Here is a 12,976-nt window from a genome sequence, read left to right as displayed (position 1 = left end):
AACTAAACGACAAGGTGGGCTTTGGGGTGTACTCTAAAGATCTAGAACTGGTCATATCGAAAAGGTTACCCAACCACTGCAGTGTGTATTAAGCGGAGATACTTGCAATTAAGGAAGTGGTGGAATGGCTAAGATATAATGTCATTACGAGGATTGGCATAAATATCATCTCAGACAGCCATTAAATCCCTGGAGAACGTATTTCTGACAACAAAAACCGCCCTCAGCTGTCGCAGATCTCTTAACGAGATGGCTGAACAGTTCAAAATTCACCTGTTCTGGGTTCCGGGCCACAGAGTTATTTCAGGGAATTGTTAAGCGGACGAGCTTGCGAGACTAGGAACTACCCTACACATTCCAGGGAATCTATGCGTATGCCTCTAGCGACATTTAAGCTAAGATTTCAGGACAAGGCCCGAAGGACAACGAATGATAGATGGTCACAAAGTAGAGGTTTACCGCTTTGCTGTCATTGGCTAGAACAGATGTCTCAATCATTGAGTTCGTCATAACTGGTCACTGTCTAATCGGAAAACATGCTGAAGGTTGCCAGCAACGACTTTTGCAGAAGCTGTGAGAACATCGAAGAAGAAGAGAATATAGGACACCTTTTGTAAATGTGTCCCACACTATCAGTCACAAGGAGTTCCAAATTAGGTTCTCATTTCTTTGAGAACCTGTCTGATTTAGCGGATGTGAACATTCGCAAGTTATTGGGCTTTTTAAAGCGATCTGGATGGTAGGAACTAGATGGCATCTTCCTTCTTCTGTCCCTGTGGTATCACAATGGACGAAAACGTCTAAGTGAGTCTGATGGCAGACAGCCACTTAAACCTAATCTTAACTTACCTACTTTTTCAATTTTGCTGTTATTCCATTCAGGCTCGTAGTCTTTCGATTGTTATACCCATAACCTAGGATGGGGGTCATTCCATTTGCAAAACATCGAAATATTGATCTTAGACCCAATAAAGTATATACTCGATCGTCATGACATTTTAAGTCGATGTAGCTATGTCCGTAGTTTGGTTGGGATTGTTAATGGCCCACATCGGCTAATATTTAGATATAGCTCACATATAAACCGATCTCATGATTATACATCTTTAGCCACAAGAGGGTGTAATTCTTATCCGATTTGCCTGAAAGTTGGCATAGTTACTTTCTACATATGTGCTAAAGATGGCTTGAATCAGTTTAAAACCTGATGTAGCTCCAGGTGAACCCGATGGTACTTCTGAATCGGTTCCTTACCTGATGTTGCTCCCACATAAACCGATTTCCCGATTTTACTTCTTGAACCTTTGGAGGGCGAATTCTAATCAGATTTGGCTGAAAGTTGACCAATTTTTACGAAGAGCCATCTACGATGACTAAATTCTCCGTAGAACTTTCTCCTAAAAAGCTATGCGCTTGAAATTTTGCACACATACTTCCTTTCAGTGTTGGGATTGTTAATGGGCCATATCGGTCCATGTTTTGCCATATAAACCGATCTCGGATCTTGACTTCTTGAATCTCTAGTGAGCGCAATTATTACCGGATTAGGCTAAAATTTTACATGAAGTCTTTTGATTTGACTTCCAATAACTATGCCAAGTATGGTTCAATTTGGTTGATAACCCGATATAGCTCCTATATAAACTGATCGATCTACCGATTATACTTCTTGAGCCTGTTGTGGACGCAATTCTTATCCGATTTGGCAGAAATTTTGTACAACGACTTCTCCTAGGTTAGGTTTAAGTGGCAGTCTGCCATCAGACTCACTTAGACGTTTTCGTATATTATGATACCACAGGAACAGAAGAAGGAAGATGCCTTCTAGTCCCTACCGTTGAACCATCCAGATCGCTTTAAAAAAAGCCCAATAACTTGCGAATGTTCACATCCGCTAAATCAGACAGGTTCTCAAAGAAATGAGAACCTAAAGTGGAACTCCTTCTTCTCCTATGACCTTCAACATGCGTGCCAAATATGGTAGCCAATAGGAATTCCTACGAGACTCAACGCCTCGTAGAAATTTATTAGTTTTGTAGGCCTAACCGTAGATTTGGGCACAGTTAAATAGCTTTTAAAAATGTTTAACATTTACTTTTTGTTATTCTTTTTTATTTTCTTCCAAGAAAATCTTTTTACAATAAAACGATTTTGCGAAAAATTATTAAACGAAATTTGATGAGTCAAATTCCATGTTTACAAAAACTTCCAAACTTCGTAACTAAGAAAATGGGTAAAATAGAAAATGTTTGTTAAATCTTATTAGTCAGTAAGAAGACTTTTAAGTTTATGTGGATTAATATCTGCACCCTCTTTTCAACCTGACCTAAAAAGACTTTTTTCTATGAGAGCAAGTTTTATATAGCACTTACGTTAGGCGCTAAACCATTTAACATCAATAAGTGGACACCTTGGGCTAGTTGAGTGAAAAGTTTTCTAGAAAATTAGCTTTTTGTGAATATTTGAAAACTATTTTCCACTTGAAAATTATCATTTTTGAGGAGGACGTGAATTATATATTAGTTGACGAAAATAAATCAAATAAAATTGATAAAGAAAGAAATTTCGTAGAATCTCTTCTTATTCATGATTTTTAATTCTAACACCTTTTCTTAGTTTATCCCCAATAAATTAGGAGAACTTTAGCATTTATGATGCAAATTATAAGCACATAGGGCAATAGTTTGATGCAATTTTTACCGAACAACTTTTCCGGTTCGAAGTTACAGTTCGAAAGAGAATTAAGCGACATATTTTAAACAGAATGGAGATGACTCTTCGTAGCAATTGGTCAAAATTTATTTTTAGAAATATTGAACTATTATATTGGCTTGCCCAAAAAGTTATTGCGGATTTTTTATATAGTCGGCGTTGACAAATTTTTTCACAGCTTGTGACTCTGTAATTGCATTCTTTCTTCTGTCAGTTATCAGCTGTTTATTTTAGCTTGCTTTAGAAAAAAAGTGTAAAAAAAGTATATTTGATTAAAGTTCATTCTAAGTTTTATTAAAAATGCATTTACTTTCTTTTAAAATTGCTTTTTGGGCAACCCAATAGTTGCTTAATCTTTTCAGTTTGTTTGCGTAAAATTGTAAGGAAATACAAGTCATTTGAAACCAATTGACCGACACAAACAAAAACATGTTGAAACCATAAAACAAGTTTTATGAGACGGCCATGCCATTATTTATAAGCAATAATTATTATTAAATCGAAGCTATTACTTTCTATACGTCGGTATGTTTAGAGGTATGTCAATAATTTTAGGATTTCATTTGTACGAACAATTAATTATTCACCATCTGGTGGTATGTTTACTCGGAAACACTCTTCTCCAATGACATGCCCATGTTAAAGTAATATTGAGGGTATACATGAGAGTAATCGATTTTGTTTCGGGTAACCCACTGACTTACCTGGTAATGTGACTTTATGCTGGGTGTATTTAATTTGCTGCTTGGGATTGGTTCAAAATTATAAGAATTATTACAATGTTTGAAACGAATATTAGTAGACAAAGATTCATTCATTGTAGACTAAATTAACGTTAATTAATTTTAAAATAATGAATTATGACAATTATATTTTTCAGGATTTAAAAGCAAACATAACATCAACTGTTCCACGATTTACCGTCTCCACCCTATCTCCAGGAGGTGTTTACAGTTTATCAGTATATGCATTTAATTCAAAAGGAAGATCGGATCCCACAGTACTAAACGCCGCAATGTTGAGAATGCCAGAAAAGCAACTAACGCTGGATCCAGGTAAAACTTATTACATATTAGTTTATGTAAAAAAATATTAAATTTCAATTAAATATGTGGTATCGTAGTCTTGACTCTTGATTTCCTTACTATACTTGAATAGTTGTCATGTTGATGTACGAGATCTGTACAAAAAGTTTTGGTGAGTTGTTAATATTCCCTGGCCACGTGTATTCGATTTTCGATTGTATTGCTGAGGGCCGACCATTTTGATTAATACGTAATTTTTGGATTATTCCAATGGAATGGTCTTTTATGGTAAACAGAATTAACACCGGGGACGAATGTTGACAGTGACAATGAATAAATAAACACTTCTTAAGAAATATAAAATTCGTTAAAATTGTTAGTCTGAACGCTTCAAAAGGTTCTAGACATTTTAAGGAAAGGTCATAGGCTCGCGACAAAAAACTAGTTTGAGACCTTATTTATTTAACTGTTTATTAGTAAATGAAAAAAATAACCTTACAGACCAAGATGATTTTCAGCAAAAAATTGTCTAAGTAATAATGTATAGTAATTAAGAAATTACAGAATTGAAAAAAAATATATTATAATATAAAATAGAATTGATGATAGATGGTTTTGACTCCTTCTTAAGTCTGTTATTGACAAAATTTAAATTCAAAACAGTTCGTGTTAAAGGCCAATTTCTCGCGACTCAAACAAATTCACATCTCGTAAGCTTCTTGGAGGAACAAATGTTGGAACTAAGGACAACAAATCCATTGAACCAATATTATTATTAAGCGAGTCAAATATGAAGCAAGCCGACTGAAATTTTCTACGAGATTCTAAGTATTATAAACCTAGTAAAAAAAACTACATCTGGTAGGTGGCATCTCAATAGGAAATAATCTTTTAAGAGCAAGCTTGATAAAGTTTGTTTGAGTTCTCTCAATACGTGCAATATGAGTACTGCCTAGTTTAGCTTAGTTTAGATCTAACAAATGCCGTATGAATTGATTTTACGGTATTAAGTTCAGAAAATTCCGCACAATTTCTTTTAATAAATGCGTAGGCTTCTGAAATAATGTGGTCTTTATGTAGAATAACGGATAATGATGTAGTAGTTCGAAAGATTGTTGCTGCATATTTTAAAGGTTTGTTGAATAGCATTAAGTGAACTATAATAATAAACGTGAAAACGTATTAAAAGGCTCAAAAAAGTTTATTGATGTTGCAATACATGACTAAGTTAACTTAGTCATTTTGCAAATTATGTATTCCTTATGGAGACTCAACTTTAGTAAAGAATTTCAAGTCATTAGCATATAAAAGATAATAGGAATGGAAAAAACATGAAAAGATGTCATTGACAAATACGATAAAAACAAGTGGGCCAAGGATGCTACCCAGAGGTTCTCCCGATGTCTGAAAATAGGGCTTAGATACGTAGCCTTCAACTTTACACTCTGTTAGCTAAATATGAATGTATCTATTTTAGAAAATTTTAATGCAGACAAAGATTTTCCATCTTTGCAAGTAAAATAATACTATGAGTTACTTTATCAAAAGCCTCGCTTAAGTCAGTATAAATAACTTCTATTTGTTTACCTCGCTCGAGGTCCAACATATAGTAACCGGTAAATAGTGTTACATTTGATGTGGTAGATCTACCCGAAAAAAATGCATGCTGGTAAGGAGAGATAGTAGACTTGCAAACAAAATATAATTTTTTGAAAATGACATGTTCAAATATTTTCGAAACCCAAGAAAGTTTAGAGATTGACCTGTAACATGTAACATCATCTTTCCTACCCTCTTGGCTTTTGTGCGAATACCTGACATAGTTTGATAAAATACTTTAAGATTGTGTGTAGCGTTTATAACTGAGGCAAGGGTTTTTTTCTTTTTTTGAAAAATTTTAAAAGGACGTACTCTGAAGTCAGTGGGCCACAATTTAGAGTTAGAATGTCATTACAACAACTAGCTTAACACTTCTTAACTCACTTAAAACAGCATCTTTTGAAACTTATCTAGAGCATTCCATATTAACTTTATCAATGTTGGAGTTGTGGCATGGTATGTACTTTCCTTTTAAAGCCTTGAAGTACGTCACAAAGAGTATTTGGAGGGAGATCCATTAGAAACACGTCACCTTTCTCAATGCAATTACCTTTTAACTGCTGAATCGATTTCAACTATTTGTTTACAAAATAATTAATTCCCTAAATACACGATCAATTTACATCTGCTATTGTATATAGGATAGCTATAATAACGTTATCTTCTAAGCAGTTGCTACTCTGAGTCTGATTTTAGTGGGGCGGCAGATGTAAAGTCGGGAAGTAGGCTTAGAACACATATACCCAGAAGCTGCCGGTGTTATCGCGTCGGGACATGCAGTCTGCTACTGAATACTCGACTTGTGAAGTGATTTAAATTTTAATTGGACTAGAGAAATAGTATCTGGCCTGGCCTAGCTAGAGAAAACTCTTTGAAGACTTTAGTTGGTCCGGGGGCCTCTTGGCAGGCACCTAAAGTTGGTCACCTTTGCCTTTCGACAATTTGTTGTCATATTGTTTTTGGCTGGACAGTCCACAATATCTCTTCACTGGAAGTCTACTATATCGCTTCTAGTTTCGGACATAGGGTAAGTGCTCCTTAGTTTGGCATATACCCGTTGTTGTAATAATACGATTATCTAAAACTATATATTAAATCGATGGTCAATAAAGTTCAACAATACTCTGAGCTCTCCTTATTACAAAAAAAAAATATATTTGAGGCGAGATGACAGATTATGTCGGAATTTCGTTTTTAATGAAGTTTCAAAATTCAGTGTCTGTCCTTAAGAAACAAATTTGTAGGAGTATTGACTTTAAAAGAAAAATTTCAAATTGTTTTATCACAAATAATTTCTAATCGTAAAGAACAATAAGAAGATTATTTTTTCCATAAAAGTTCCAGTTCCAGTAGGCGGCATTTTAGCGCCGTATTGAAAATGGTTCTTCTGCGCCCTTAAGAAATGAAATTAGCAGATTGGTTCATAAGGGAGATATATCAAGATATTGTCTATTATAGCCTATCCTCGAAATTAACCTGCTTATGTACTAAAAAAATAACCTGTACTAAGTTGGGGTCTCCGTTAAGCAGAAGTTAGCTTGTCCGCCAGTCTTCGAATCCTGGGGAGAACAATCGAAAAAAAAATTCCCTGACTGATATAATCACACTGTAGCTCTCATTTGCTGTCTAAAATATTAAAACAATTTAGAACAAGTTAGAAATAATAACAAAAGGTATTAAATTCTATTTCAATTTGTATTTTTCAGGTAATAAATCCAGATCGGATTTCTTCGTTTCACCAATGATATCTCTAACCTTTGGTCTTACATTGACGATTTTTGTGGCGGGATTGGCTGTGGTTTTAGCTCTTCGAATACCATGCAACAGTAAGAAACGCCATCAAAAGGAATTTTGTCACGAACATAACACTCGCAGTGACTCTCCAAATCCAAGCGAAAAAAGTACAGAAGGTAAAGATATTGATGTCAATGACGAGGAGAAAAATCCCGATGTTGTGCCCGAAACTACAGACTCTGACGTACAAGTAAGTAATATACGTATTAGTCTATATTTCTTTTGTTTTTTACATTAAGTGCGAGTATAGTGGGTTCCATTCCCACCTAAAATTGTTTACAATCTATCCCTCTATACCCGAAGCCTAAAGGGGATATCTTAATTTCGTCAATGAACATATTGAAATATCTATTTACGACCCTATGAGTATATCGAAAATGTACCCTATTATGTAAAAAATTTAATGGTAGCAGTAGAGATCAAAGATTCATTTTCCAACAGCAAATATTAATTTTATACATTTGAAAACTTGCCCAATATACTCTTGCATGAAAGTAATATATGTTCAGTATACCGAACAATCCTTTCAATGTTTGTTCTTACATAATGGAGTTTACCTTTGATAATACATCCTTCCATTTCCCTAAGTTTTATAACCGCTCCTCACAAAAAAAGAGCAAAACTTTTTTTTTTAAGAACAACTTTCAATTTCAATTTAGAAATTTCAGGAAATAAGAAAAGATCATAAATTTCATTGAGATTCGATTGCAGGATATTGTCCGGCTTTTGATCATTGTTTAATGCTTCCTATCCAAAGAATAGCATAGCAAAAAATATTTAAAAGTCAGCAAAAGTGTGTTGTTGCTAGAATCATTTGACTGGCTATCCGTATCGCGATTTCAATTTCGACTAAGAAATATCATCAACGGACGATTCTAAATGGATCATGCTGCTTTACATATCATCCCAACTAGAGTAGGTTGTAAAGCACACATCTGAATTTGTAGGCTCTTAAAGACGACTTGATTCACAAGCGCAATAGAAAACAAATGTTGGATTTGTAGTTCAATTTTCTGTCCAGAAAGGCCGCTTTCAGGAAATGGAGCATTCTCTTCCCCCAAGTAGACACTTGCCACCGTGGCAAAATTTAGGTCTGACAACTGCAGTATACACCCAGTGCATGACACGCAGTCACACGGAGCTTCATCTGGCGAATACGGTGATTGTGGAACAATATTGGTTGAATTTTTGACAAAAATCTCACGAAGAATCAATACGTTATGTAACGCTATTTATCAAGAAAATTGAGTGATTTTGGAGTTGATGATCAATTGAGTGATTTTGGAGTTGATGATCAATTGAGTGATTTTGGAGATTTGATTATGAGTTCATGTTGATGGCCGTCCTGAAAGTGGTTCACCGTCAACGATTTTTCGATCCTCTCCAAACACAAATTATCACCGAAGGCCTTTTGCAACATTCTGAACGTTTCAGCACAGAAATTGCATTCCTCACCCTAAATTTAATGGATTTTCTTTGTTGAATAATTTCAAAATCGCTAAACACTAATGATTACTTTGATGGGATGTTTGGCATAGGTGTCACTCAGTCATACCAACATAGAAAAAAATATCGACTAAAAGATTTCGGCGCGAAATTTAAATTAAACAGTCTAACTATTTTTTGCCCAAAGTAGTATGCAAATCATTCAGGCCCTTCGTGATCCGCTTGACCAGTATGTCTATATCATCCGCAGTCTCCACTTCCTTTTCAGGTTTAGAGCGGAAAGTCGTGCAAAATTTATTACAATCCGCCTTTCTTCTGCATAGCCGACTGACCATTTCTGCATTATTTTTCCAAGGCTGAAGCTAATATAACTATGATCAGATAATTTGTGGTCATCAATCTCATCCCAGTCATGTATCCTTCCGCTGATATACCTGATACAAAGGCAACATCTAGTACCTCCTGTCTAGGTCGGTTTTTTTCCTTTATAAAAATCGCCAAATTTCAACTTATAATATATTCTATAAGCAGCTCACCCCTTTCGTTGATATCGAAACTTCCACATATCTGGCGATTAGGAACCACAATGAGGCTCCTTTTTCCTGCAGAAGCGCATTAACCATGGCGTAATTTTTGATGATAGATTATCATGGTCAAATCATGTTCAATCTGCAATTGGCAGAACGTATATTGTTTTAAGAGGCTTTTATATAGGGATGAGAGATGGGTAAATACCCAAAAGGTATTTACCCAGTAAATTGGGTAAATACGGGGTATCTTAGGTACTTAAACATTTTCCAAAAAATTTTGGATGATTTCGTATGCTTTGTTTATAAATCTGACCTTCTGATCTCATAAAATCGGAATTCAGTTATATATAACCGCTATATAGACCGTTTGTTTTATAGGAATTAAATTTTTCACTTTTTTCCATTTTTTTTGTTTCACATAAAAAAATCATCGTTTGTCATGATTAATTTTTTAAATGATAACATAATTGTTTCAAAAAATTTAAAGTTCATAATAAATCCTCCCAGGTTTTTCTTCAAAATATGTTATTTAAAGAAAGCAGTGGGAAAATACTGATTATCATATTTACATAAAACCAACCTTAGGTCCACAAACGAACTTGAATTGAAAGGGAATTATTTCTCACATTGGAAAACTACAAGCGATAAAATAAACACCTAATATCGCATCAACACTCAATGATGTCCATCACATTCATTAATAGGGTTGTTTGATATACGTGAAGAGTGTGTGTGTGAGTATGTGTTCGGCAGAACACATATACGAGGTATGTATGTTCGGTAGTACGAGTATATACGAGGCTGAACAAATCGTATGTTGGCAACGAGTATGTACTTTGCATGTTCGTTTGGTACAACGAGTCGTAAGTAAACGAGGAAATATGCGAAATGTTTGTGTGCATTCGTGGGTTCGTGTATTCGTGTACGTATAGGCAAATGCCAATCGCTGACTAAGGTAGTACATATATATGTAGTGTTGGAGATAGAACGAGTTCTAAGTTGACGAGGGGTTAGCAAGCAATGACAAGGGATGGTGAACGACAATTTATGTACGGGCAAATGTTATTTGTCACGTATAAAATGTAGTAAACGTAATAAACCTCGAAAAAAGCTCTGCTACTTGTTGAGTTTTGCTTGTTGTTAGGTTGATTGTTGTTACTATAGCTCCTATATAAATATTTCAAAATTTTATGATGAAAGTTGTTGCTTTAAATCTTTTTGAAGCGCTTCTCCTTGCGGAGCAGTTTGACCACTTAAAGATATTTATAAATGCCACCAGCATCAGTGAGGGTGAACAACAGCTGAAAATGAGTTTGATGTTCTCGCCAGGATTCGAAATCACTCTTTTTATGCAATAGACCCACCTTCTAACCTATGGACCAGGGTAGCCATAATCATAAATTGACGAAAGTTGAAAATTGTTGTACGATTTCCGTCGGAAATGTATGTCGTATAATCTCTGGATACAGTACTTAACCACCACTTTTACTGATAGAACAGATTTGAACGACCAGTTCCCTGGTAATAGAAGTTACGTTGACTTCTATACGGATGTTTCCAAACTAGACGACAAGGTGGGCTTTAAGGTGTACCCTGAAGAACTTGGATTGGTCATATCAACAAGGTAACCCGATCACTGTAGTGTGTATCAATCGAAGATACTTGCTATTAAAGAAAGGTGGAATGGCTTAGATATAACGTCATAACGACGATTGACATAATTATCTTCTCAGATAGCCAGGCAGCTATCAAATACCTGGATAACGTATTTCTGAATTCAAAAACCGCCCTCGACTGTCGCAGATCTCTCAACGAGATGGCTGAACAGTCCAAACTCAACTGTACTGGGTGCCGGGCCGCAGAGACATCCCGGGGAATCGTAAAGCAGGTGAGCTTGTGGGACTGGGAACTACCTTACACATTCCAAGCGACATGTTAGCTCGGTATTCAGGGTCAGGGCAACGAATGACAGATGATCACAACAGGAGGACTTGAAGAGGCCTACCGCTCTGTTGTCGCTGGCTAGAACAGACGTCTCAGTCATTGTATCCGTCAAGACAGGTCACTGTCTGACCGGAAAACTAGCTGACGCACTGAAGGTTGAAAGTAACTACTTCTGCAGAAGCTGTGAGGATGTCGAGGAAGGTAGGACGCCAAGGAAGGTAGGACGCTAAGGAAGGTAGGACGTCGAAGAAGATAGAACATCTGTTGTATATGTGTCCAGCACCGGAAGTCAGAAGAAATTCCACTTTGGGTTTTCATTGCTTTGAGAACTTATCTGAATTCGCGGATGCGAACGTTCGCAAGTCACGACACTCACAAGATGTGAGTGTCTCTTGATTTTCTCGTGAGTCGTGCGTGAGTAAAATGTTCGTCCCATGCGCGTGTGTGAACGTGAGTCGACATAAAAAAGTCGTGCGTGAGCGCACATCTCTATGTCAACGGTAGAAACTAGAAGGCATCTTCCTTCTCCTGTTCCTTTGATAAGACGTCTTGTGAACAAGAAATTTGTTGTTTGGGTTGTGAAAGTTCAACCCAAACTAAGAAAAGTCGTTGTTTTTTCAACTAAAGATGCTGCTTTTAAAAATTATTTGTTTTTCTGTGTGCATGCAACTAGGTACATCATATTTAAACTTTAAAGTATATAAGTATATTTCTATTCCAGATTAATTGCGCTAACAGAACGCAACATATATCAATTATTGAGTCCAGCCGCAGCCCTAATAAGGACCTTTCATCAAATAATCAACAACCACAACAATACACGATAGGAAGTGCTTCTAATTCTCTTCGCAGTATTGGCTACTGCACACTGCGAAATGGCGCACATGCTTCTTCCGCTATAGGCAATTTATCAATGGTGAGAACTTAATATGTATTTCTATTAGTTACGCAACGCCTTCTTCCACAGTACGAATAATTAACATTTTATTTACATATTTGTGATTTACTCCTCCAAAGTGTTCATAAAATATCCATTATAAAAGTGAAATACTACACTTAACTTAACTTAACAAATCCGTAATATGTTTTTGAGTGTCTTTCATTGCTGAAAATAGAGAAAAAGTTTGCTCAAATAGAAGAATTTGTCTGCTAAAAAAGGGAAAGCAGACATAACTGCTGTGTAAGCAAACAAATGACTGTTGTTTTAGCAAAATTTTTAGATCTGCTATTTAAATTGACAAAATCTACTATTTTTACTACAAATCTGCTGAAATATTGGACTTATAATATTTGGATTGGACTTATAAATTTTGTCCCTTAAAAAAAAAACGTTGAAAACTCCTTTCAAATATACTCATAGAAAAAAGTTTGCTAAAAAGTAGCAAACACTCTCTGTCGATTATTATTAGTAGTAATTATTGCTGCAGTAGTAGCAGTATATTGTAGCAGTAGTTCTGCTATTACAGCAGAAGTACTGCAGTTTCAGAGAAGCAGGCTTACTGCTGAAAAGTCTGTTGTTTGCTAAAAATGACTATTGCTTTTTTATGAAGAGGAAGTGAGATGAAACAAGTAAAAGCGTGCTAAGTTCGGCCGGGCCGAATCTTATATACCCTCCACCATGGATCGCATTTGTCGAGTTCTTTTCCCGGCATCTCTTCTTAGGCAAAAAAGGATATAAGAAAAGAGTTGCTCTGCTATTAAAACGATATCAAGATATGGTCCGGTTCGGACCACAATTAAATTATATGTTGCAGACCTGTGTAAAATTTCAGCCAATTCGTATAAGAATTGCGCCCATTGGGGCTCACGAAGTAAAATAGAGAGAACGATTTTTATGGGATCTGTGTCGGGCTATAGACCGATTCAGACCATAATAAACAACGTTTGTTGATGGTCATGAGAGGATCCATCGTACAAAATTTCAGG

The 12,976-nt window shown here is 35.8% G+C and overlaps 1 protein-coding gene across 2 annotated transcripts in view; it reads left to right on the top strand.

Annotated features, from left to right (window-relative positions):
- Positions 1-12,976, top strand: part of LOC106088227 (protein turtle) — a 200,569-nt gene that overhangs the window by 168,021 nt on the left and 19,572 nt on the right. For both annotated transcript variants that reach the window (XM_059362361.1, XM_059362360.1), the window contains exons 14-16: positions 3,593-3,767; positions 7,043-7,320; positions 11,772-11,966. In XM_059362361.1, the coding sequence (XP_059218344.1) occupies positions 3,593-3,767; positions 7,043-7,320; positions 11,772-11,966 (648 nt within the window). The remainder of the gene's footprint in view (positions 1-3,592; positions 3,768-7,042; positions 7,321-11,771; positions 11,967-12,976) is intronic.

This window comes from Stomoxys calcitrans, chromosome 2, assembly GCF_963082655.1.
Source record: "Stomoxys calcitrans chromosome 2, idStoCalc2.1, whole genome shotgun sequence".
Classification (NCBI taxonomy): Eukaryota; Metazoa; Arthropoda; class Insecta; order Diptera; family Muscidae; genus Stomoxys; species Stomoxys calcitrans.
Note: the sequence above shows the minus strand (reverse complement) of the source record. Positions and strands in the feature narration are given on the sequence as shown.